At 39.5% G+C, this 22,214-nt stretch overlaps 1 protein-coding gene across 1 annotated transcript in view; it reads left to right on the top strand.

Annotated features, from left to right (window-relative positions):
- The window catches only part of egfra (epidermal growth factor receptor a (erythroblastic leukemia viral (v-erb-b) oncogene homolog, avian)), a 42,540-nt gene that overhangs the window by 17,135 nt on the left and 3,191 nt on the right, over positions 1–22,214 (top strand). The window contains exons 2-27 of the mRNA XM_061044960.1: positions 4,345–4,496; positions 5,183–5,369; positions 5,513–5,644; positions 5,776–5,844; positions 6,122–6,240; positions 6,632–6,773; positions 7,379–7,495; positions 7,925–8,051; positions 8,143–8,216; positions 8,304–8,391; positions 8,550–8,749; positions 8,923–9,055; positions 9,686–9,776; positions 10,433–10,590; positions 11,057–11,095; positions 11,250–11,394; positions 11,530–11,652; positions 13,678–13,776; positions 15,230–15,415; positions 15,796–15,951; positions 17,622–17,697; positions 18,466–18,612; positions 18,738–18,835; positions 19,408–19,575; positions 21,570–21,617; positions 21,747–21,840. Coding sequence (XP_060900943.1) covers positions 4,345–4,496; positions 5,183–5,369; positions 5,513–5,644; positions 5,776–5,844; positions 6,122–6,240; positions 6,632–6,773; positions 7,379–7,495; positions 7,925–8,051; positions 8,143–8,216; positions 8,304–8,391; positions 8,550–8,749; positions 8,923–9,055; positions 9,686–9,776; positions 10,433–10,590; positions 11,057–11,095; positions 11,250–11,394; positions 11,530–11,652; positions 13,678–13,776; positions 15,230–15,415; positions 15,796–15,951; positions 17,622–17,697; positions 18,466–18,612; positions 18,738–18,835; positions 19,408–19,575; positions 21,570–21,617; positions 21,747–21,840 — 3,168 coding nt within the window. The remainder of the gene's footprint in view (positions 1–4,344; positions 4,497–5,182; positions 5,370–5,512; positions 5,645–5,775; positions 5,845–6,121; positions 6,241–6,631; positions 6,774–7,378; positions 7,496–7,924; positions 8,052–8,142; positions 8,217–8,303; positions 8,392–8,549; positions 8,750–8,922; positions 9,056–9,685; positions 9,777–10,432; positions 10,591–11,056; positions 11,096–11,249; positions 11,395–11,529; positions 11,653–13,677; positions 13,777–15,229; positions 15,416–15,795; positions 15,952–17,621; positions 17,698–18,465; positions 18,613–18,737; positions 18,836–19,407; positions 19,576–21,569; positions 21,618–21,746; positions 21,841–22,214) is intronic.

Below are 22,214 nucleotides of genomic sequence, written 5' to 3'. Positions count from 1 at the left end.
TTCCTAAAAAGGTCAGCTATGTTCATACATCAAGTGTGAGGCTTTACACCCCCCTTTCCCACTTTTTGACCTCACTGACGGCTGCGACGTCCCACATCTATATCCCGGGTAGCTTAACCACAAACCACTCTGAATACTTATTTTTTTATTCTTGGTTTCTGCCTCTCACTCACTTCCTTTCCATCAGTTCTCCAATAGTACGTTCATCCTCCTCCTGTGGAGACGACAATCAGCTACCATCTGGTTCAGCATCACAGGGTAGCCGTCTGGAACTGACCCCATGCAAAGACCAACTTCCTGAGATGTCAAAGGGACGTGTGTTATTGCATTCACTGGGGATGGGGAGGGAAAGTGTGTGTGTGTGTGTGTGTGTGTGTGTGTGTGTGTGTGTGTGGTGGGGGGGGGGGGTATCCTCTTGTCCTTACTGGCCTCTTTTCTTCTTCTCTGAGGCCCCAAGATGTTTTCTCCAAGGGATTGATACATCTCCCACGCAGAGGAAGATAGCGTTTCCTTTTAAAGGAGAGCAGGATATCATGAAATTCTATGTCAAACTACAAAGTGTGTTTGTACAGATATAGTACACCAACAAAGAATGCACACATTTCTACTTGTGCTGCTGGTTTATGTGACATTTGATCCCTCATCTCCTCCTGTATCTTAGCCAGTCTGACAGGAAGTACATGTGCACAGTAAGAATCAAGGAAGTGGCTTTTCTCTCCTGATAGTGGGTAGCTTTGTGAGATTTATTCCTTGAAATCTGAAGGTCTGGAAATGTGAGTTATAGCAACCCCAAGTGAGCCCCAATTTTAAACCAAGGCCAATAAAAGCAGAACATGTGTTTTTTCCCTTCTCTTATCAATATGTTACTACAATATATCTGCAGAAACATAGAAGGGGATAGTCATAATTTACCTCTAAATAAGGCAATTAATCCTGGCATTGATTTGTTATCAGTGCAGGAACACTGCAGATTGAGTTACATAAGGAACTCTCCCATAATGCTGTGGTCTTGGAGAAAGAAATAAACAAGTCATGTCAGTTAGCAATGCTACTTCCCATTAATTATGTGTAAGTTTTCAGATAACTGAATTACCAGACTGTGTACAGAGTGTAATTGAATTGCAGGTAGTGAATGAGGAGAAGGCGCTGCTGCAGGACCAGGTCTGTTGTCTGTAGAGAGGTATGAAGCTTGATGATTTAAAGGTATGGTGTGACTCAGCGTGCCGTAGGAGGAAACCATTAGATGAGTTGGAGATTTATGTGTCCCAGGAAAATCTGGTTTGCGTGGATATTCAGTATTTCTTCTAATGGTTAGAAGAGCACAATTTTTCCACCAAGATTTTAAACGAGACCTCAAAATGTGATTTGCCTTCTTCTTTCCTTTGGTTGGTCTTGGTACTCAACATTGTACATTTGATCTTACCATGTTTTTGTTTGGTTATTGTGTCCCAAATGTTTACTGTAATTTGGTCTTCCATGACTTTGGTTTTATACCTAGCTTCATTTTTTCCTGTTTTTCTCTGTCAAATAAGTCCTACAGTTTCTGAGTTGGACTAAAATGTCAACATTGTGCTGTTTGGTGCCAACAATTAAATTATTCATGGAAAAAGAAATAACCGAAGCACAAGATCTGCAATCCAACTAGCCTTTGTAGAGCTTTAAAATAGTTTATGAAAAATTATATATAAGTGTGGTAATTAAGTATTGAGTTAGCGCTTGAATAATGAGTTAAAAGTACTCTATTATAACATACAGCAGGTGGTATTTTTCATAGTTTTGCAGTTCTTATAGCCTCAAGAAATACATATCCACCACACACCCATTAGTCCCCAAGTAAACACCATGAGAGCGATATGCAGCCACACATTTCAATAAGCTTTGATGACTAATGATCGGGTTTATCAAGTCTTTTGTTGAGCTCTGGCTGGTTGCTGATCGCTGCAGCACAATCCAAGGAATGTTATGCACTGCTCACAGTTTTGCACACTCACATGCATGTAAGCGCACACACCCACGCACCCACACGCTCATGCATGGAGTCTTAAGTTATGAGATATGTACCAGATCTGCCACTCCTTGATACTAAAGTACCTCCTGGACGTTTTGTGACGACAATACAGCTGGAGGAAGTGAAGCAATCTGTAATTAGTCTTTGTCACAGTATCAGTTATGTCATCCAAAGCCCCACCCTTGCATCTTGGCAGACAAAAAAAACTGTATTTTAGTGTGTCTGATGAGTCAAAAAATGAATCATATTGCTGGGTTCCCAGCAGTTTCCCACCTTTTTTTTTTTATAGTTTTCTACCCACTGCTGTTGTCTATCTTTAAAAGCAGAAATTAAGTTTTCAAGTTGTGCCACCTTTTGTGATCCTTTAAACTCAGTATACAAGAGTCGTTTTCATTTGGGGAAGGCAGTGTTGTAAGGAGAATTTGTAGGTCCAGGTAGAGTTATGATGCAGTCTTTTATAATACCTTTAATGTAGTTACAGCCTGACCTCGTTTCTTTCCCCTGCAGCCTGATGAGGAAGGCCCGGATATCAGGTCACTTACCACCTGCAACAGAGTTTTGAAATCACAACTGGACAGAGTGTTTACTGTAGTGCTGCTTGCTTCCTTGTGCACCATACACACCATAAGTGTTAGCCTCTAGTGGGGGAAGTTTGTTGAACCTTTAGACACCTGCCTCATGCACACTTTACTGCACATCATAAATATCAACTGAGCAAAACAGACAGACAGGAAGCATACTCTTTTATATGCAGCTGGGAGGTAAACAAGTAGTAAATCAAGAAACTTATTATTAATATTGGTACTAGCAAGTGGTCCAAATCCGGTTGATTGAAATTCACAGTTGCAGAGTGATAACAACCTTTGTTTTTTAGTAGTTTGGTTTCTAAGTCTGGTTAATTGAATAGCTAATCACATCTCACATTGCTCCTCTAATTAAAACAGGCAGCTCGCTCTTTACTCTCTGCCTCTGTTGCCTGGACTTATGGCTGCTGGACTGCAGGGTGCATGCCAGGGAGATCCCTGAGGGACAAACTAATGAGGAGTATGTGTAAGGAGGGGAGTGGGAGACAGATGTTTATCACTAATTCTCACTGATTGGGTGCCTGGGCTCTGTTGGTTTGTGTGAATTCAAAACAACAACATGGCTATAACTAAACTATGAAATATTTGACTGAGATTGAGGATGATGATATATCTTTTTTTTTCCTTGTAAAATATGGTCAATTCGATATGCCACAGTGTCATTAAATGTACTGTTGTGAGTGTTGTCGTGAGGTGTGTCTCAGAAGTTGCAGTGAGTGTTTGGGCTTTCTTAAGAGTCAAGAGCAGACATGTTGTGGAATGTGACCCAAGAGACATTACAGCAACGCCATCATTTCTAATAACCAGGAGGAAGAATCTGTTATTTTTCTGACCCTATTGCTCAAGTAAACCACAAACTAGAGACTTAAAAGAGAAAATCATTATATGCTCATTATGTGTGCATGCTTGTGTGCGTGATGTCAATGGTGTTAGACACAACCGTCTTCTGTGCCAGTCAGAACCTGTCCAACCAGCTCAGGGGACTACATCATGCTTTCTTAAAACTCCTTTTTTGAACACTACTACAAAATAAGCCACTTGTTTGTTTTTTTATGCTATTATCAGTAATACTGCTTTCCTTATCTAAATACTTGATTGCATAACAACTTATCAGCCCACAATGCAATTCCTGTGAATCTCCCTATCAATGAGTCATCTATGAGTTTGAAAACTGCATGGATCAGCATTACATTTAAGTCCTCAGCTTTCATTTAATCATGTCAAGAACCTGCCAAAAAAACTCATATGCTTTCCCAAGGCTAAAGTTATTGAATTAGTTATTAACCATGAGATTTAAAGAGATAAAGTTCCTCAAAGAAGCGCGCTCGCAAATCTCATGGAATATCTGACACACCAAATCTTTTTCATGGAAATGACACAATGGCTCTGGAGATGCAGTGGTTGTTTAAACTAGCCTGTGCAGCAGTGGAAAGATTCAGGCCTCTTTCGGTATAAACACGGCCAGCTCACTTTGACTCATGGGCCAGGAGTCGCTTCGTTGGTGAGATCTGATTCCTGTCGTAGATGCAATCCAGATCGTGTATTTTCACATCACAGCTGGCCAAGTTATGACTGCGTAGACCAAAATTTACAAACAGAAACACACAGAAAGTTGTAACTGCAGCCAATGTGTTACATAAGAAGTGAATGCGTCTGACGATAGCACTGTGGATAAATTCTAAAAAACCTCTTTGTGTCTTGTTTTTCCAATAAATCTTACAAATTCTCCTTTTGTTTTTGTTTCCTCTGCAGTATGCCAAGGCATCACCAACCGATTAAATCTCCTGGGTTCAAGAGATGACCACTATCTGAACATGGTGAGGACCTACAGCAACTGCACAGTGGTTCTGGAAAACCTGGAGATCACCTATATGGATGAGCACCGCGACCTGTCCTTCCTCAGGGTAAAGACTTTTTCTCTGTTAGCAGATAGGAGGCTGAATAACAGATTAAAAAAAGTTTCCTATTATCGGTTTATTTCAAGCTGTCTCTTCTGTGGTCTGAAGCCAGTTTGCCAGACAATCTATCCTGGATCTTTACAGGCTCATCACTGAGGCTCTTATCGCTTCAGTGCAGATAATTAAAATCAGTGGAGAGTAAGTCCGTAGTGACAGATGATTCAATGTGTTTATGACGCTCTGGTTGGAGCTTTCGCTTGAACCCCAGCTGTAAAGACGAGGCTGTGAACGCTGGGCAGATGTGATGAGGGACCACACACGCACTCACATTGCAAGCTTGCACACTCGAACACAGAATAAAATACAGTCAGCAGATATTATGCAGTAGTTCCACGGATCTAATTTCCACTGGTTAAGAAGACAGGGCCATAGCTCACACACTTTTGAAAAACATATTTTTGTCTCCTTCTCTTTATATATTTACAAAGTTCAATGTTAGTTTAAAAATGTTGCATTCATTTTACATGTAGTGGCATACGTTTTCTAATATTTTGTTGTTCCACCATTACTGTGAAGGATTATTTTCACCAGGTGTGTTTTCATTATTTTTAATTCTATATTTTCTCTGGTAGAACCCCTGACATTCACACTGGCTACTTCAGTTTACAACACGTCACCTTTTTGTTTCACAGTCTATTGAAGAAGTTGGGGGCTACGTTCTGATCGCTCTCAACACAGCGTCAAGGATTGCTCTGGACAATCTGCGCATCATTCGAGGTCATTCACTCTATGAGGGAGAGTTTGGCCTCGCGATTATAGCCAATCAAAACAAAACTACAGGTCAGGGCACCAATGAGCTCATTCTGAAGAGCCTGACAGGTAACTCCATATCTTTATTTTTTTCAGTGCACTTAAAATACATAAAATATGTATTTTTCTATAGAAAATAAATAAATATGTATATGTATATATATATATATATATGTATATACATATATTCACAAAGCATTGTCTTTTTTTAGAAATTCTTAAAGGAGGTATAAAGTTTGGGCCTGGCCGCCTATGTAATGTGGAAACAATACAGTGGAATGATATCGTCAATGCTGACAACAAACCTGTTATGGAGCTTCCATTGGCCAGCAACAACCCACGCTGTAAGTCACATTTCACCACAAAAAGCAAAGATTCTAATGAAAATCCTTATATCAGCACATTTTCATGAAGGTGTTTCATGGATTTGAAGTAAACATTTACCCTCTTTATTTCTCATTGTCTGCTTCCACAGGTAAAAAATGTGACTCAAGCTGCAACAATGGTTCATGCTGGGCCCCTGGGCCTCAAAACTGTCAGACCTGTAAGCTGTTGTCTTAGATAAGAAAGTAACAGTAGGCTTAGAAACCAAAAATGTCATCTGTATTGTTTTCCCTTAGTAACAGTCAAAACAGTTTGCCATGTTTGAGGATATTACAATATTCTACTGTCCCCGTTCATCACATTTTTTGACATAACTCTTATGATAAAGAAGATATTAGCCACTTTGTTTTGCATTACCTGGTCTGTTATTTACATTTTCACTGCATGCCAACAACGGTAAGGTTGTTCCTCTGACTTTGTCCTGTTCTCATTTCCAGTAACAAAGCTGAACTGTGCCCAGCAGTGCTCTAAAAGATGCAAAGGAATTTCACCCAGCGACTGCTGTAATGAGCACTGTGCTGCAGGCTGCACAGGACCAAGGCCAACTGACTGTCTGGTAAGAGAGAGACACCTTCATATGTGGTACAAGAGCAATGAAGAGGAGGAAATCATCATATATATATATATATCATTAAAAAAACACTGAGAGTTTCATAGTATTGTGCATTAAATCTGGATTTGAAGCCTCTAATAAAACAAAGCCCTCACTCAGCAGCATCTGTTTTTATGATCAGAAGTTGTAGCTGTTATTGGTTTCTGTACCAATGAGACATATAATGGCAGATTATATCTTTCATCTGGCACTGCCTGGAGTATCAGCGTCTGCTCTCCCTCTCTGTGTAGATCTGAGTATTAAGCCAAGGCTGCGATAGAGGAATGTAGTGTTATCATTACTGTGGGGCTCTGTTATGTCCCAGTCTGCTGGATGACTGTTGTTTGTGCTGCAGGCCTGTCGGGATTTCCAGGATGATGGGGTGTGTAAGGACTCCTGCCCAGGCCTCATGCGCTACGACCCCAACCTGCACCAGCTGGTACCCAACCCACATGGGAAGTACAACTTCGGGGCCACCTGTGTTAAGAGCTGCCCACGTAAGAACGACTACAAACAGATACCCTTTTTGTATTTTTAACCACAAACGTCTCTAAGCCATCCTTGACACTGGCATATTAATCACTTTATATACAAGTCTGCTCTGTAGCTCTGATCTTGACAGCCAAGATAAATAAAAGAAAACTAGGTTGCTCTAATGGCCCACATGAAACACACCATGCATGATTATGAGTTTCTTCACAGTGTGATAAGCTGAACAAGTGACCTGGTTGTTCTTCTGAGTAGTTGGATATTCAGTGGTTACAGTTAGACTCTGTTTAATTATAAACTGAATAAACGCGGAAAAGAAAATGATTGAATTTCAAGGCGTGTTAATGCAACACTGTTCTCTTTCGGTTTAACTTACACAGCTTTGTCCCAGTGTTACTCAGACTATACATCTTGCAGTTTTGTAATATAACTACTGTATAGGTACACTGACTGTCTAATTCTATAAGTAATCAATGCTTTAACATTAAATCAAGTTGCTTTTTGTTGTTTGTTTTTTTTGGCTATTTGTGTTCAAACTTTGTAATATTTAACCTGTAGATGTTGAATTTTAAGTGATTATGAAGTAACATTTTGTATTTTGCAATCACTGTAGATAACTATGTAGTGACTGATCACGGAGCGTGTGTGCGGACGTGCAGCGGTAACACCTACGAGGTGGACGAGGGGGGAATAAGGAAGTGTGCCAAGTGTGAAGGACTGTGCCCAAAAGGTAGGGCGATTAAACTATCACTGTGCAACCTGGGGGTGTTTTCTCACTCACGTTTACTTAAGTATGTGGTTAAATTAGGTTTTGAACATATTAGACTGCTTCAGTTTTACTCTATTGAAACATCAGCTTCTCAACATTTGAGATCTTGCTCATCTTGAGAGGCGCTGCTAGGTGGATTTAGTAAGGACAGACCAAGGCTAGCTGTTTTCCACTGTTAAAAGATTCATGCTAAGCTAAGAAGAACATTACACTGCACTATGGCACTGCTTCTTATTTACTTGAATTAAGGATTTTATGACTTACTGCCGACATAGTTAGATTTCTTTAAATTGATATACTCAGTTTGGTTTAGATTAGTTTAAAAATGGGAGTAAATTTCAAGAGCGTTAGATAATTTGCTGTACTGATACACTTCTTTATGCTTTACAGTTTGTAATGGACTTGGAACAGGGAACATGACTCGCATCCTGTCCATCAATGCCACCAACATCGACTCCTTTAAAAACTGCACCAAAATTAATGGGAATATCGGCATCATGCACACATCAATTTATGGGTAAATCAAGGACATTTATGCTCTTATGTGTCATCTATATTAACGACACTTTAACAATGGTAGTTAACACGTGTGTCCTGGTTATTTGTAGTGATAAATACACCAAAACACCAAAGATGGTTCCTTCCCAGCTTGATGTGTTTAAGACAGTAAAAGAAATTACTGGTAAGGCTTTGAAATACTTGAGAAATTAATAACACGCTAAAAGCAAATGTAAGACTTTCCAAATGAACTTTCCATTTGTTTCTTCAGGATACTTGTGGATTCAAACGTGGCCGGAGAACCTGACCTCGCTCAGTCCTTTTGAGAATCTGGAGATCATTCGGGGGCGGACTAAACGGTATGTTCCTTGTAAAGACCCCCTGTAGATACACAACTGCTGGATCACAAGAAAGGAATTGTTTTTTTCCAAGGATTGAGTAATATACAAGGCTTCATTAAAAACATCTCTTTTGTTGTGCTTCTCCACCTGTCCCCATCGTTTTTGTTTTTTTGTAGTGGGAGCCGCAGCGTGGTGATTACTCATCTCAATATCCAGAGCCTTGGTCTTCGCTCCCTCAAAGAAATTAGCGATGGGGATGTGGTCATCATTAAGAACCAGAACCTGTGTTACACCAATAAAAGCCACTGGAAGAGGCTCTTTAAATCAGAGAGCCAAACTGTAACCATAGAGGAAAGTGCTGATCCTGCTACATGTGGTACATAGAATTTATTTTTTCCCGGAAAATATTCAGTCACTCTTCAATTGTTTTGTTTTGTAGCTTTTGATTATGTAATGCACAAGCCAGATTTAATTAAAAAAACTTGTATTTCCTAAATTGGATGATTACATGGGGAAGATCTCTAGCTGAGATTTTTTGTTTGCTTTCAGCTCAAAGGAATAACACTTGTGACAGAAAGTGTACGGAGGACGGCTGCTGGGGCCCCGGCCCCGACATGTGTGTTGCCTGCCGTGACTTCACCCGTGAAGGGAGCTGTGTTGACTCCTGCAACATCCTGGAGGGGTGAGAGAGGAATTAGTGTTTAAATGGCCCTTAAGCACTGATGTGCACTGTTCTTTATTTAAACAAACAATCTGAGTGTCAGTTTTTTGTGATGTAGATTTAACTCCCTCAAAGTCTGTAGTTATACCTCCAGCATTTCCACACTCTGCCGTACAATACGTTCTGAGATTTGTCTTTGAAACAACTCTAAGATGTATTTCAGTAAATGGTATTTTGAAGGTAAAACTCAATTGATACTATTCATTTCTAGCTTAGAGGTGTTCGAGACTGTCATTTATCATGTCTTTCTTTTGTTTTTGAGGAATGAATAAGCAGACCTACAATCACTCTCATTTGGAATAGCTTCTTATTGTAAAAACAATTATTAGCCAAATAACAGTATAGCCTCAAAACTTTGCAAGACTTCTTTTTTGGAAGTCAAAAGTCCAGTAGATATACGATAAACTATTCAGCTAAACTGGCACATCAGTTTATCTTTGCAGAACTTTGTCAAACATTGAATCCAGACATCCTTACAATTTAACTCATGGCCTCAAAAAAAGGGATGAAGAATTTCACTCCCCATGTAACTGTTTGAAATGTGGTGCACCAGCAGTGAGAGTCTTGTCAGCTTTGTTATTGTTTTTGCAGAGAGCCGCGGGAGGCCGTCCTGAATAAAACCTGCATGGAGTGTCACCCTGAGTGTCATCGCATGAACGGGACTGCGACCTGTAGTGCGCCTGTATGTGTGGAACAACTTCACTATTATCACAAACATCCATAAAAGATATGAATTATTACAGACAAACTTTGTTAACATTATTTATGAACCCAAGATGTCAACAATAGATGTCTTGTTTTTGTTAATCACTCAGAATCAAAGACAAACTAACAAATAACTCGGCATGTAACCTGTGAGTGAAGTGCTAGTGCTACTGTACCAATTTCTCCATCAACAGCACATTTTGCAAGCCATAATTGTGAAGCCACAAGACATGTTTTGTTTTGGATAAGAGGTGTGGGTGTGAGAAGTAGTTGTCTACTTAAAAAGGCTCATAATCCCATCTTTGATTGAGAAGGAAAAGTTCAAGCACCTTTTTAAAGGTTTGTGAAAGTAACTCCAGAATGTAGACAGCTATTCTTGAAAACAGCATAGATAGGTTGAGCACTAGACTGCATAAGTGTTGAGTTGTGCTGACCTAAAGTAAAGTCCCCTACATCTGTGGGTGGGTTTTTATTGCTAAACATTTGCATGTTTATGAGGAAGATGGATGCAGCTTGCTTAAAAAAATTATTACTGTAAGACAGTGCGGTTTACATAATAGTTACTACTCTCTCAAGGGAGCTGTAAACATCAGCAGTCTTTTTTTTTTTCTTTTTTTTTTTTTTTACTTCCAGGGTTCTGGAAACTGTACGAAGTGTGCCAACTTCCAGGATGGACTGTTCTGTGTGTCTCGCTGTCCACAAGGCGTGCCAGGAGAGGATGACACACTGGTGTGGAAATACGCAGATGAGATGAAAGTGTGCAAGCTCTGCCACAAAAACTGCACCCAAGGGTAAAAAAAAAAAAAAAAAAAAAAAGCATTGTTCTGCCGACCTGAGAACTGGCACTACTTTTCTCTGGGTTGAAATATTTGTCCGTCATCATGTTGATGCTGTAACTGAATACAGGCAGGAAGGGTCAGTTGTGGTTCTGTTGGCACAGGCTGGACAGAAAGGTCAGCTTTCAGAATGAGGCAATGTTTGCCGAGATGAATGATGAAATTGGAACATTGAGGAGGGATGTTGTGGATTAAGATGAGATGCCAATGATTTGGAGGACTGCACTGCATTACACTCACACAATAAATGTTAATCAGTATAGAAAAATTGTGACCACTGGGGATGGAAACTGGAAGATATTTCAGGGATTCCACATCTTGATAGGGAAATACCGGATGTATAATGACTTGTTATATCTGCAAAGATAAAGTACAGGGATTGTATGATAACAAAATATTATTTGTGTTGATTTCATTCCAGTTGCATTGGGGCTGGTCCTGAAGGCTGCAAGGGCAGAAGGTTAGTAAATACATTAACACTGATTTTCTACGCCGAAGTATACACTGACTTTGCCTTAATTCAGCATCCTAATTTCATCTCTCTTTGTTTATTACATTTAATTTGTGCACTGTTCCCCATCCTCACTCTTAAATCATGTCAAATCTGTTTTCAGCACTTCCGGTGTCTCCATGATTGCGGCTGGTGTGGTTGGTGGACTGCTGGCTGTTCTTCTTGCGGGCCTGTCTGTCTTTGTGCTGCTACGCCGCCGCCACATCAAGAGGAAGAGAACCATGCGCAGGCTCCTCCAAGAGAGAGAGGTACAGTAAGATGAGGGAACTGAGTCACCACACTTGCACATCAATACATCAAGATATGGACGGGGAGTTGTTTTAGAGATGTCAGATGTGTAAATGATCAGACTGTATGTAAGATATGAAATGCTTTCTCTCCAGTTGGTTGAACCTTTGACTCCGAGTGGAGAGGCCCCAAACCAGGCTTTGCTGCGGATCCTGAAGGAACCTGAGTTTAAGAAAATCAAAGTGCTGGGATCAGGAGCTTTTGGTACAGTATACAAGGTATTAGCATGCTTCAGGTTTGTGTCTCAAAAACACCTTGTTGTTGAAATTGCACTCCTCTCCCAAACTCCACTCGGCTTTATCAAAACTGGAGCTCAGGAATACTGTACGTGCCAAGTATACAAAACCAACACCCGTCAGTGTTTCCCTCATCCACATCTGTTGTCAATTTTTCAATTAAGAGACGCATTTTTAAACTGCCAGATCATGCATGACTAACTCCAATCTCACTTAGGGTGTAGTGTGTGTCTACATATACTTGTTTTAATCTCAGTGTGGGGATGTATGTTTACACAGTGACATGTAGGGCAAATCGTCCATATGGGGACAATCTGCTGGTCTCTGCAAAGTTAAATATCTATTTAAGGGTTGCATTTAGGTTAAGGTTAGAGTAAATCCCCAGACAATGAATGTAGGCTACCACAATGTTCTCCCTCGGTACAAAAACAAGTGTGTGTACTCTTGGACTTCTATCTTTGTGAGAACCACCATGACTTTAAGATCTTCAGAGTTTAAGGACGTCATTGGAATGTAAGCACTTCTTTTTTTGAAGGGCTGGTTTAGTTTTTAAATTTGGCTGCAGGTTATTTAGTTAGAATTTAATAAGAATATATGTTTGAGGTTAGAGTGAGCATTGGGCTCAGCCATTAACTCCTGAAAGTTAAAGGGTAATTCTGGTGTCTTAAACCTTTGTACTTTTTTTCACATTTTGTTGCCTAACTCATAGTTATAAAAAGTTTTGATATTGCTCCAGGACATCACACCAGCTTGCAGCAATAAAATAGGCTGCAATGGCCTCAAGGTTATTCTTGCAGGCAGTGCCACAGTGAAGAACTACTTAAGCAGGTTTCGTTTGTTACTCTAAGTGTCTGTTAACATAATAATACAGATCCAAAGAGAGACCTTTTTTAAAAGAGTAACAACCTTTTTACTACTCAAATAAATGTCTCACTCTAAAATGTTGCAAAGGTGTTTTGTTGCAGGAGGAGACTTTATCTCCAGAATCCTTTCCCGACCATTTTGGGAAATGTAGAATGTCAGTATGAGCCCGTCAGTGGTAATAAAAAAGGTTTTTAAGTGGATGTACTTTAGCTGGGAACAGGTTCTCCCAAGCATTATGTTGATGCCATGCAGCCTGTTTAACAGCTGCCAGCTGAGGTGGTCTACTGGAGCAATTACTTTCTACCTTTTTAGTCATTTGGACTTCAAAAATATATTCAAATATTGCACGAGTAAGTGTATGAGAGAAGTTTTGTCATCTATAGTTAAGTCAAACTATCAAAATCAGGCCATAAAAATACACCATTCCAAGTAAAACTCAATCATACGTTTGCTTGAGTAGAAACAAGTATTCATTAAGCAACCGAGTAACAACTGCCGTGGTGTCGATGCCTTGCTCAAGGGCACCTCTGCAGTGCTCAGAGAGTGATCTGGCACCTCTCCAGCTACCAGACCAATGTCAATATTCCTGTACGCACCGGGACTCGAACCGGCTCCGGTTTCCAATCCAAGTCCTTACAGACTGAGCTACTGCAGCAGCATTTAGTTACTTAAACTGGATGAGTTAGGGATTGTGTTTTTTTTTTTTCAATGTTATTTAATATTTTATTTTTGTTGATATATCTTATTTTACAATAGTTCATATGTTCTGTTTGTATAATACAGCAGTCAGAAACATGTATTTAAGTTAAAGCCTGTTATTAGCCAGGTGCTGTGGAGAAGAATTCTGAAAGTAGTGTTACAAGAAAGGACAAGTATCTCAAAATGATACTTAAGTGACAGTTCTTGTATTTTCCCTCATGTTAGGGGAAATCCAAGGTCCTCACTAGTATAGGGAACAGTTTCCAGCTCCACCTCTGCAGACTGAGGGCAAGACGTCACAGGAGTGGTTTCATTCGTGCAGTACATAAAATGTCAACGATTGAACTTGTGCTGCATATACTAACATTTGTATGTAAACACATGTGGTCACATCATGTCACATGTAATTACAGCATGTAAATTAACCCTCTTGTGTCACTACAGGGCCTGTGGGTTCCAGAGGGAGAGGATGTGAAGATCCCTGTGGCCATCAAGGTTTTGAGAGAGGCCACATCACCGAAAGCAAACAAAGAGATTTTGGATGTAGGTTTACTGTTTTATGTGGTGCACCTCTGGACTGAAGGCTTACTGATATACTGAGTCAGAACTAAAATGACTGAGTCAGAACTAAAAAAAGATTTTAAAATGACTTATAATTCCCAAAAGTATTTAAGTTAAGTGTGCAGCTGGTGGGAAATGACAGAGGAAATATAAATGTCAGTAGCTGTATGCACATTTTTAGTAATTATCACAATAGTTTGACTCAATTTGGAAGGCTCAGAAGTACCTCAACATGTTGCTCAAAGTGAGAGACAATGATTGCCTCCTGTACGTCAGTTAAAATGTAATGTATTCTTTAAGTTATAGTGCATGCCTGCTTCCTTTCTTTGAAATAGGGAATGCGTCATTTTTCTAAACGGTGACCCTCTTACAGGTCTGTAGGAAATGGGATTAAATCATCATAAGGCTGTGTGTGGGCTTTGGCGTGTAATACAAGGCTGAGGTGTTCAGGGAAGGAAAGCAGTCTCGTAGCCGTTCTGAAAAAGCAGCCTTTATAAAATGCAAACGGCTGAATGTGCATCCTGGATCCTGTGATTTTTGCGGTCACGGTGCACAGTCACTCTACTTGGAAGTTGTGGTAGACATGTTGTGTGCTGAACTTCATGACATGAGGCTAGAGGCCTGCTTTTAAATGTGAAGCCTCTTTGTCATCAGACTGTCTGAATTACAGAGCTTCTAACAGTCAGGTGGTAATTTACTGAACAATTTTAATGCTTTAATAGGCACACAAAAATTATTTGGTTTAAAATGAGCCATTTGTGGCAGGAAACCAATAAAATCAAACTCAGTTTGAAGTGCTGTCTGCACGTGTTCCCTTGGAGGAAGCCTGTTGTTGTGAAGAGTGTCTCTTCAAAGCTACTCTGTGGAGTTTTTAGCTTGCTATGAAAGACGGAAATCAATGCCTCTTTACGGTTAACAAACAAGACCATTAGTAACAAGACTGACTGTTTCTCTATAGATATTTTAAATGTCCAAAAAGTGCTGCCGTGGTCTAGGTGTCAAACAAAGTGAGTTTACAGCATGCTTCAGAAACTGCCTTTTTCTTTTTGTTACACTTTCCACGGCAAAGAAAGCTATTAGAGCTACGACTTTGTAGAGAGGGGTCGCTATAAAATAAACACAAACCATAAGTTCTTCATAGGAGTTTTAAGTCACTTTTCTTGTTATAACAACTTTTGGTTTCCACTTTTAGCTGAGTCACTTATAAAAATACTTTGCTCAGGCGGCTGCTCAAAAACTTATCACTTCACAAATGATATCTAATACAAGCTACTGTACAGACACTTCTCATTTGGTTCTCATGGAAAATGAATGACACTTCTTTATACTGTATCATCCCCATCTGGCAGATAAGAGTAGTTTTGAATTTCTGTTTCCCAGATAGTATAAAGTATTGATGTACAGATTTTTTTGGACTTCTATATTCACACTACAGGAGGCTTATGTGATGGCCACCGTTGAACACCCCCACGTGTGTCGTCTGCTCGGCATCTGCCTGACTTCCACTGTGCAGCTCGTCACCCAGCTGATGCCCTACGGCTGCCTGCTGGACTACGTCAAAGAGAACAAGGACAATATCGGCTCCCAGTACCTGCTCAACTGGTGTGTGCAGATAGCCAAGGTGAGAAGAAAAAAAAACAACCTTGTAAAAGTTTCAAGTTACATGGGAGAATCTTTTCGGTTGATACAATTTGTATGGGGCTGGAGTTGTGTACCACACCTACAACAGATCCAATGTCTGTGTTTTTTTCTCTCATACGGGGCAACAAAAGCAACTGAGCATATCTGCATAGCAAGTTGATTTGTTTTTTTAAATTTTGTCTTTACCTGCTAAGAACAATTGTTCAATGGTGTGGCTTATATGCTAATAAGTCTACTAAGACATTACTCAGCACTGTTAGACTTTTAATGTCTTATCAGCATTTCCCAAGTTTAATCTCATAGGATCCATATGGAGAAAAAACAATGCACTTATATAACAACCTTCTCGTTTGAAAACAGGGTATGAACTATCTGGAGGAGCGGCACTTGGTGCACCGTGACCTGGCAGCAAGAAACGTCCTGGTGAAGACTCCTCAGCATGTGAAAATCACAGACTTTGGTCTGGCTAAACTCCTCAATGCAGATGAGAAAGAGTACCATGCAGATGGTGGAAAGGTATGCACGAGTTTAAATCGCCTGTCTGTGATGAACTGGTTTTCTAGTTTTATTGTCCTCAATAATACACAAATATTCCTCCATCAGATTAAAGAAAACAGACTGAACTATGTCTTATTGTGGGCAAAAACAAACACATTAAATCAAGAGTCCATTAGTGATGTGCTGATGATGCTCTTGATGACCTTATTTTTTACATTTATAGCCAGCAACAAACTGTGGGCTTGTACGAAAGATGACTTCCTGTAGATGAAGGGATTTTGCTCCATGTCATGAAAGATGGTATTTTTGTGTTTGTAGTTTTTGCTCTAGATTGTATCTTTATGTAAGGGGTGTAGTATAAATAGTTCTGCTAGAGAAATGAGTTCTAAGAGAAATGACAAGTCAGATAAGTAAGTTCCTTTTCTTATCAAAGAGTCTTCATACTCCCGAAGTCCCTTTTTACCTCACAGGAAAATATGTAGTGCTTGTGTTCACCTGAAACTACACAGTGACCTACACACTTCTCTCTGTACAACCGAGTACTAATAAACAAGTTTCCCATATGGTTATAAATCCCAAATACTTGGGAATCTGCATCCTTAGTAAGTCAAATGGTAGACCTTGTCGTGACACATTTACTGCTTTATGTTGATGTATCAACTTTTTATGTTCTTAAAACTTCCTTTGCTTAGTTACGTTCCAACGAACAAGATAACGACTTTTCCTGATAAATGTAATACAATTCTAAGTTTAAACGATTTGATTTCTTGTTTTTCCACTGAGGAGCAGATGTGGAGAATGTCCAGCTCTTTTTATATGTGTCATAAAACCTTCCCAATGATGAGAATAACATGAAGAGTATTTGTTGTAGTTAAATGTATTGATTTTTGGAAACTTTCCTAAACAGCCTTCAATTTATGGAATAAACCTTCTGAGTATAGAAATCTTTCAGAAAACACCGTCAGTATGTGAGTGGACGTAATCCCTCTGCAGGAAACTTCCCGGAATTCATTTATAAGTTTTGTGTCATTACAACAAACTGTGACAAAATACAAACCGTGTCAAAAAACCTTCCTCAAATACAAACCTTTGTAAGATGTTTGCATTGTCAGTAACTCCATTACAAGTGTGGAATTTTGTATGTGTGGATATTTAACCACTAGGTGGCAGCACTGTTACATTTCATTTTTCATGAGAAAAGAACAATACATGATTTCAGTTTCAGAAAATGCAACGTTTCTTCAAGTTCTGTTACTGTGCTAATTCAATTATGAATACTTCAACAGTCTAACATTTTAGAGAGTCAATTGGCACATGTATAATTGCTGCTGTTCCATCCAGTTTCATTGAGCCAATAAACCTCTTCATCCATTTTAACCCCCCCCCCCCTCCCCCCAAACATAGACATGTCAAATATGACATGAGAAATAATCTAATAAAACATGAAGCCTTGATTTACATTAAAGCTCTGTTTTCTGTGCACGTCAAGCTTATGTTCAGATGTACTTAAAGAAACATTATTGGTACAAATCAACAGATTTATGTCATTTTATTGATATAGAATCAGAATAGAATAGAATCAGCTTTATTGGCCATGTATGCTTACACACACACAAAGTTAAACATTAAACATAATATAAGCAAAAAAAAAAACACTCATGATTTCATTTCTCGCTTTCCTTCCACAGGTGCCGATAAAATGGATGGCTCTTGAATCCATCCTGAACAGAACATACACACACCAGAGTGACGTATGGAGTTACGGTAAGCCTGGTGATTGTCTTGTGTTGTGAATGCATGCTCAAACCTAAGGGAGGCCTGCTGCAGTCTGAGCTTGTTTGATTTCAGATATGTACAGCAGCTGGGCTTCTGTACTCTGGGGAATTGGTGACGGCCTCAGTGGAGTAATATTTATTTATTGCTTGATTAAATATTTTAACATCCAGAGAGGAAGGAGGTTTGAAGATTAAGATGTTGTTTTTGGAATCTAATAAGTCTCGTCAACATTTTACAGCATGACATGAGAGAGGAGAACATCTTGCTAGCATCTGTGATTTTAGGACACTGGTAGCGCACACCTACACACCAGCAGTCTCAGATGGACAATATCACGTCAAAGAGATTGTTACCAACACCCACAGAAACAGAAGAGTACATTTGCACAGATGCCTAAACACACACACACGGAAGCCAAACACAGCACAGCTTTCTTTGTGTGGGCCAGCTTCCAAATCCCTTGAGGGTTTGATCATGCCTTCCGCTCAATATGGCAGAAGCATCAGTAGACCCTGGCAGAAGAGACAGGCTTCTTCTTCTCCTCCTTTTCCCTTTCTCAGTTCCTCCAACACAGATACGCATCCTGCTTACTCCCACTCCTGCAGCCACAGCCAATTTGTCAACAGAGTTATTTTGATACTGTGTGATATTTGTCGAGGTTACATCCTGTCACTCGTTTTTTCCTCTTTAATTGGGAGCAAAAAACAAGTGAATGACAGCTCACCAGGCCAACTGTCCTTGTTTTTTTTCTTGTAGGAGTAACTGTTTGGGAGCTGATGACATTTGGGACCAAACCGTACGACGGGATTCCAGCCAGTGAAATAGCCGGGGTCCTGGAGAAAGGGGAGCGACTTCCTCAGCCACCAATCTGTACCATAGACGTGTACATGATCATGGTGAAATGTAAGCTGAGCACTAAATGTGCAAAAACACAATATTTGTACTTTAAATGTGCAGCTAATGATGCCAAACTTTCCCTTTAATGTCCTTATGTAATGATGACTAATAATGCTGATTTCTCTATGCAGGTTGGATGATTGATGCAGACAGTCGGCCGCGTTTCCGGGAGCTGATAGCCGAGTTTACAAAGATGGCTCGGGATCCTTCTCGTTATCTGGTCATTCAGGTAAAATGTCACCACAGAACTAACTTAATAAAATTCATATTAAAAGAGATTTGCAAAGATGACATCAATTAGGGACCATTTTTAACGTGAGCATAACCCTGGTTCCCTCAACAAAAAGCCAATGAGATTTTTCCATCAGATTTGGGAATACTTAGGATATTAAAGTACTCTGAAGAAAATTAAAAAAAAAAAAGTCATGCTACGGTCACGATTACTTTAGTGTAGCCAGTGCTTTGCTTGTAATTAGTCTTTGGCCTCTTTGTAACCTTTAGTGTATAGACATAAATCTCTTTAGTCTCATGTAGTCATTAACTCCTGTTGTCTGCTTTTATAAAATTAGAAACCTCACCTGTGGTAGGTTTTTAAGAAGCACATAACTAAAAGTTGAAACCAAAACTATCTGGATAACTAGCTTGAGTGAACAACCAATTCTTTTTCATGCAACCAATACCCAGTAAAAAAAATCCTTTGACTTAGAGAAGAAGGAAGTGGAAGTGGAAGTTGCTTACTCATTCCTGCAGTAACCCACTGGACACGTGAAGCTGACTTTATAAATTCTGTTCCTATTCCAGGGGGATGACCGCATGCACCTGCCGAGTCCTGCGGACCCAAAACTGTATCGCAGCCTGATCAGCGGGGAGGACATGGAGGACGCTGTGGACGCAGACGAGTACCTGCTGCCGCAACATGGCTTCTTCAGCAGCCCAAGCACATCTGTCACCCCCCTGCTTCACTCCACAGTAAGCTCCAAAGACAAACATATACAATCAGAGCTATTGAATCAGGTGTCGGTATATCTGAATCTCTGTCCTAGGTTACCAAAGCTACTAAGAAAAAAATGCATTCTGGACTGATAAAACCTTTGTTTATGATTCACTAAAGGAGTAAATCATTTTCTGCTGAAGGCAAGCAATCATGCACTGAATGTCCTCAGTGTCCTCAATGAGAGACTCCTGGGCACGTTGGGTTAATATGTAATTTTAGTGTTTTAGTGCATGTATGTAGAATGTCCTCAAGGTGGTGTAGTTTTACTGAAAATGCCTCCTTTGCTACTTGTAAACATCACAAGATACAGTATGTTTTTTTCCACCTACTGTTTTATAACAAATTCAAGACATTGTAAAGTAACAGATAGTCAAAGAGATCAGTTCAAATGTCAAATCTCAGATACTGATGATCTAGATACAATTATACATAAAGAAAAAAGGGTTAAAAAAGCCAAAGTCGTCGACAACAGGGGACGCAACAAGGGAGCACCCATTACATGTAAACGTTCACATTAACTACTTTGAGACTTTTGCATTTGATGACCCGGTCCACCAAATGTTCTTCTATTCATGAAAGGATTTAGAATAAGTGGAAATAGAAAGTGTCCCTATATTTTAAGCGCTGAACTTTCACTCACAAAAAGATTTAAAAATTCTAGTCTTACATGAAACGAGACTGGGATACACACCAGACTCACTTATACTGGCCATATCCGTCAAAGCACTGAAGAAAAGAGAATAGCAGCTGTGTTGGATGCTGAACTTTCCCAGAAAAAGAAACATTAATTGTTAAAGAAATTGCACCACATGCATTAGCAGCAGTGTTTCCCCTACCATTATATTAGGGGGGCGAATTTGCTATTTAAACTGAGTTTGGGGAAGTAGAATTTCTGCATTAGTCATTAAACCATGAGTGGGAAAGGAAAAAATAGTGAGTCATTTTTTTTTGCCTTGTTGAAATCAATTAGTTTTCATGTCAAGCAGCAGCAGAACCCTGACTGCTTAACTGAATCCAGGTGATCCCACAGCGAGGAGAGTCGTACCTGATTGACCTGAACCTGGCTGAACCCACCTGCCCTCTTTCTATTACACCACAGGGACTAATTCTCCTCTTCCTGACCCCCTACCCACACGCCCTCATCATCATCCCCTCACCCACGTTTCCTCCCAGGTTCCCTTTGATAGATGAGCAGAACTCGTTTACCTCAGGTTCAGTGAAGGCCATGCGTAGGTCTGGCTCTTCTTACCTGGGATCATTGCTGCACTCTGACAGCTTGCTTAGCTCATATGAGCTTTAAACTTTGATTACCTTTGCAGGCAAGCAGGCGAACTCTTTAAAATCTTTGTCCTACAAAAGCTCAGCGTAAGCCTGCTTTTGTAATATCACAGTTGGGACAATGTGGGTCGAGCCTTTTTTTTTTTTTTTTTTTTTTTACAGATGGCTGCAATTTCAGCATTTGTAATTTCCTTTCTTGTTGAAAAGTAATTGCATTGCCACAGCTGCCATTCTCTCCTTTTGATTCCCTCAGTTTCCATGGTTTTTCACCCAGTTCACCACTCAAGAAAGTGACAGCCACGACAAAGCTTTTCACATTGTCTGAATTAATATGAATCAACTCGCTGGATGTTTGTTTCCTTCCTTATCTGCGTGTGCTGAAAAGACTGCTATGGTTACATCGGTGCTATAAAAACTCATTACAGTCATATTCAAAAGATAACTTATTGTCCCCTGAGAGGCTTTAAATAAATCCAAATTCCTTGAAGAAACACACTCATTACAGAAAAACACAAATTTATAAATGAAGTAAGAAATATTAAATGGATAGAAAAGTCCACAAAGTAACAGATTTGCATAAATTCTAACTTTTTCTGCATTATATTGACTTCCTTATTTTTTTCCTCTCTGCCTTATTTATATGCATTTCATCTTTTAATATGAACCCAAATTGATTTGATCTATTTTGCAGAGCCTCAACAGCAGCATTGGAAGGTGTCAGAGCAGAAATGGCTTATTGGTAAGAGAAAATATGTTAATTAAATTGCAATAAAAAAAATGAAAACAATAATTTATCTTTATTTTGAAGTAATTGTTTTCATATTTTGTCGTTAGCCACAGCCTTAAAACTCTCAATCTTTTGTTGCAGAATGCATTTCCGAGCAGAGATGGAAGCATGGTTCTCCGGTACATTCCTGACCCCACGGACAAAAACTTAGATGACGCTTTCCTGCCAGCTCCAGGCAAGTTTACCTCAACCACAATTCATTCAAATGAATCTCAGTAAAGCTCATCCTTTGTCTCACTATGTGATCCAGTGAGTTAGAGGAGCATCTAGTGGACAACTTTAACGCAACACTAAAACACTTGATCCATTTGTTTTTCTTTAGCTTTACTACACAAATCTATTAGTTACAGCATTTTGAGGATAGCCCAAAAGAAAAAAAAACTTCAAACATGAATTGTTTCTATCTTCATATTAACTTCTCTTTTCAGTAGATCTATTTAAACAGCTAACAGGAACTATTTTTCTTTTGAGAACTTGATTATCAGCCAGCACCCTTTTTGAATGACAGACTTCTGAATTCTAATTTTTCTTTATTTTACACTTCAAATC

Source organism: Labrus mixtus, chromosome 8 (genome assembly GCF_963584025.1).
Source record: "Labrus mixtus chromosome 8, fLabMix1.1, whole genome shotgun sequence".
NCBI lineage: Eukaryota > Metazoa > Chordata > Actinopteri > Labriformes > Labridae > Labrus > Labrus mixtus.
This window is presented reverse-complemented; position numbering and strand designations above follow the sequence as displayed.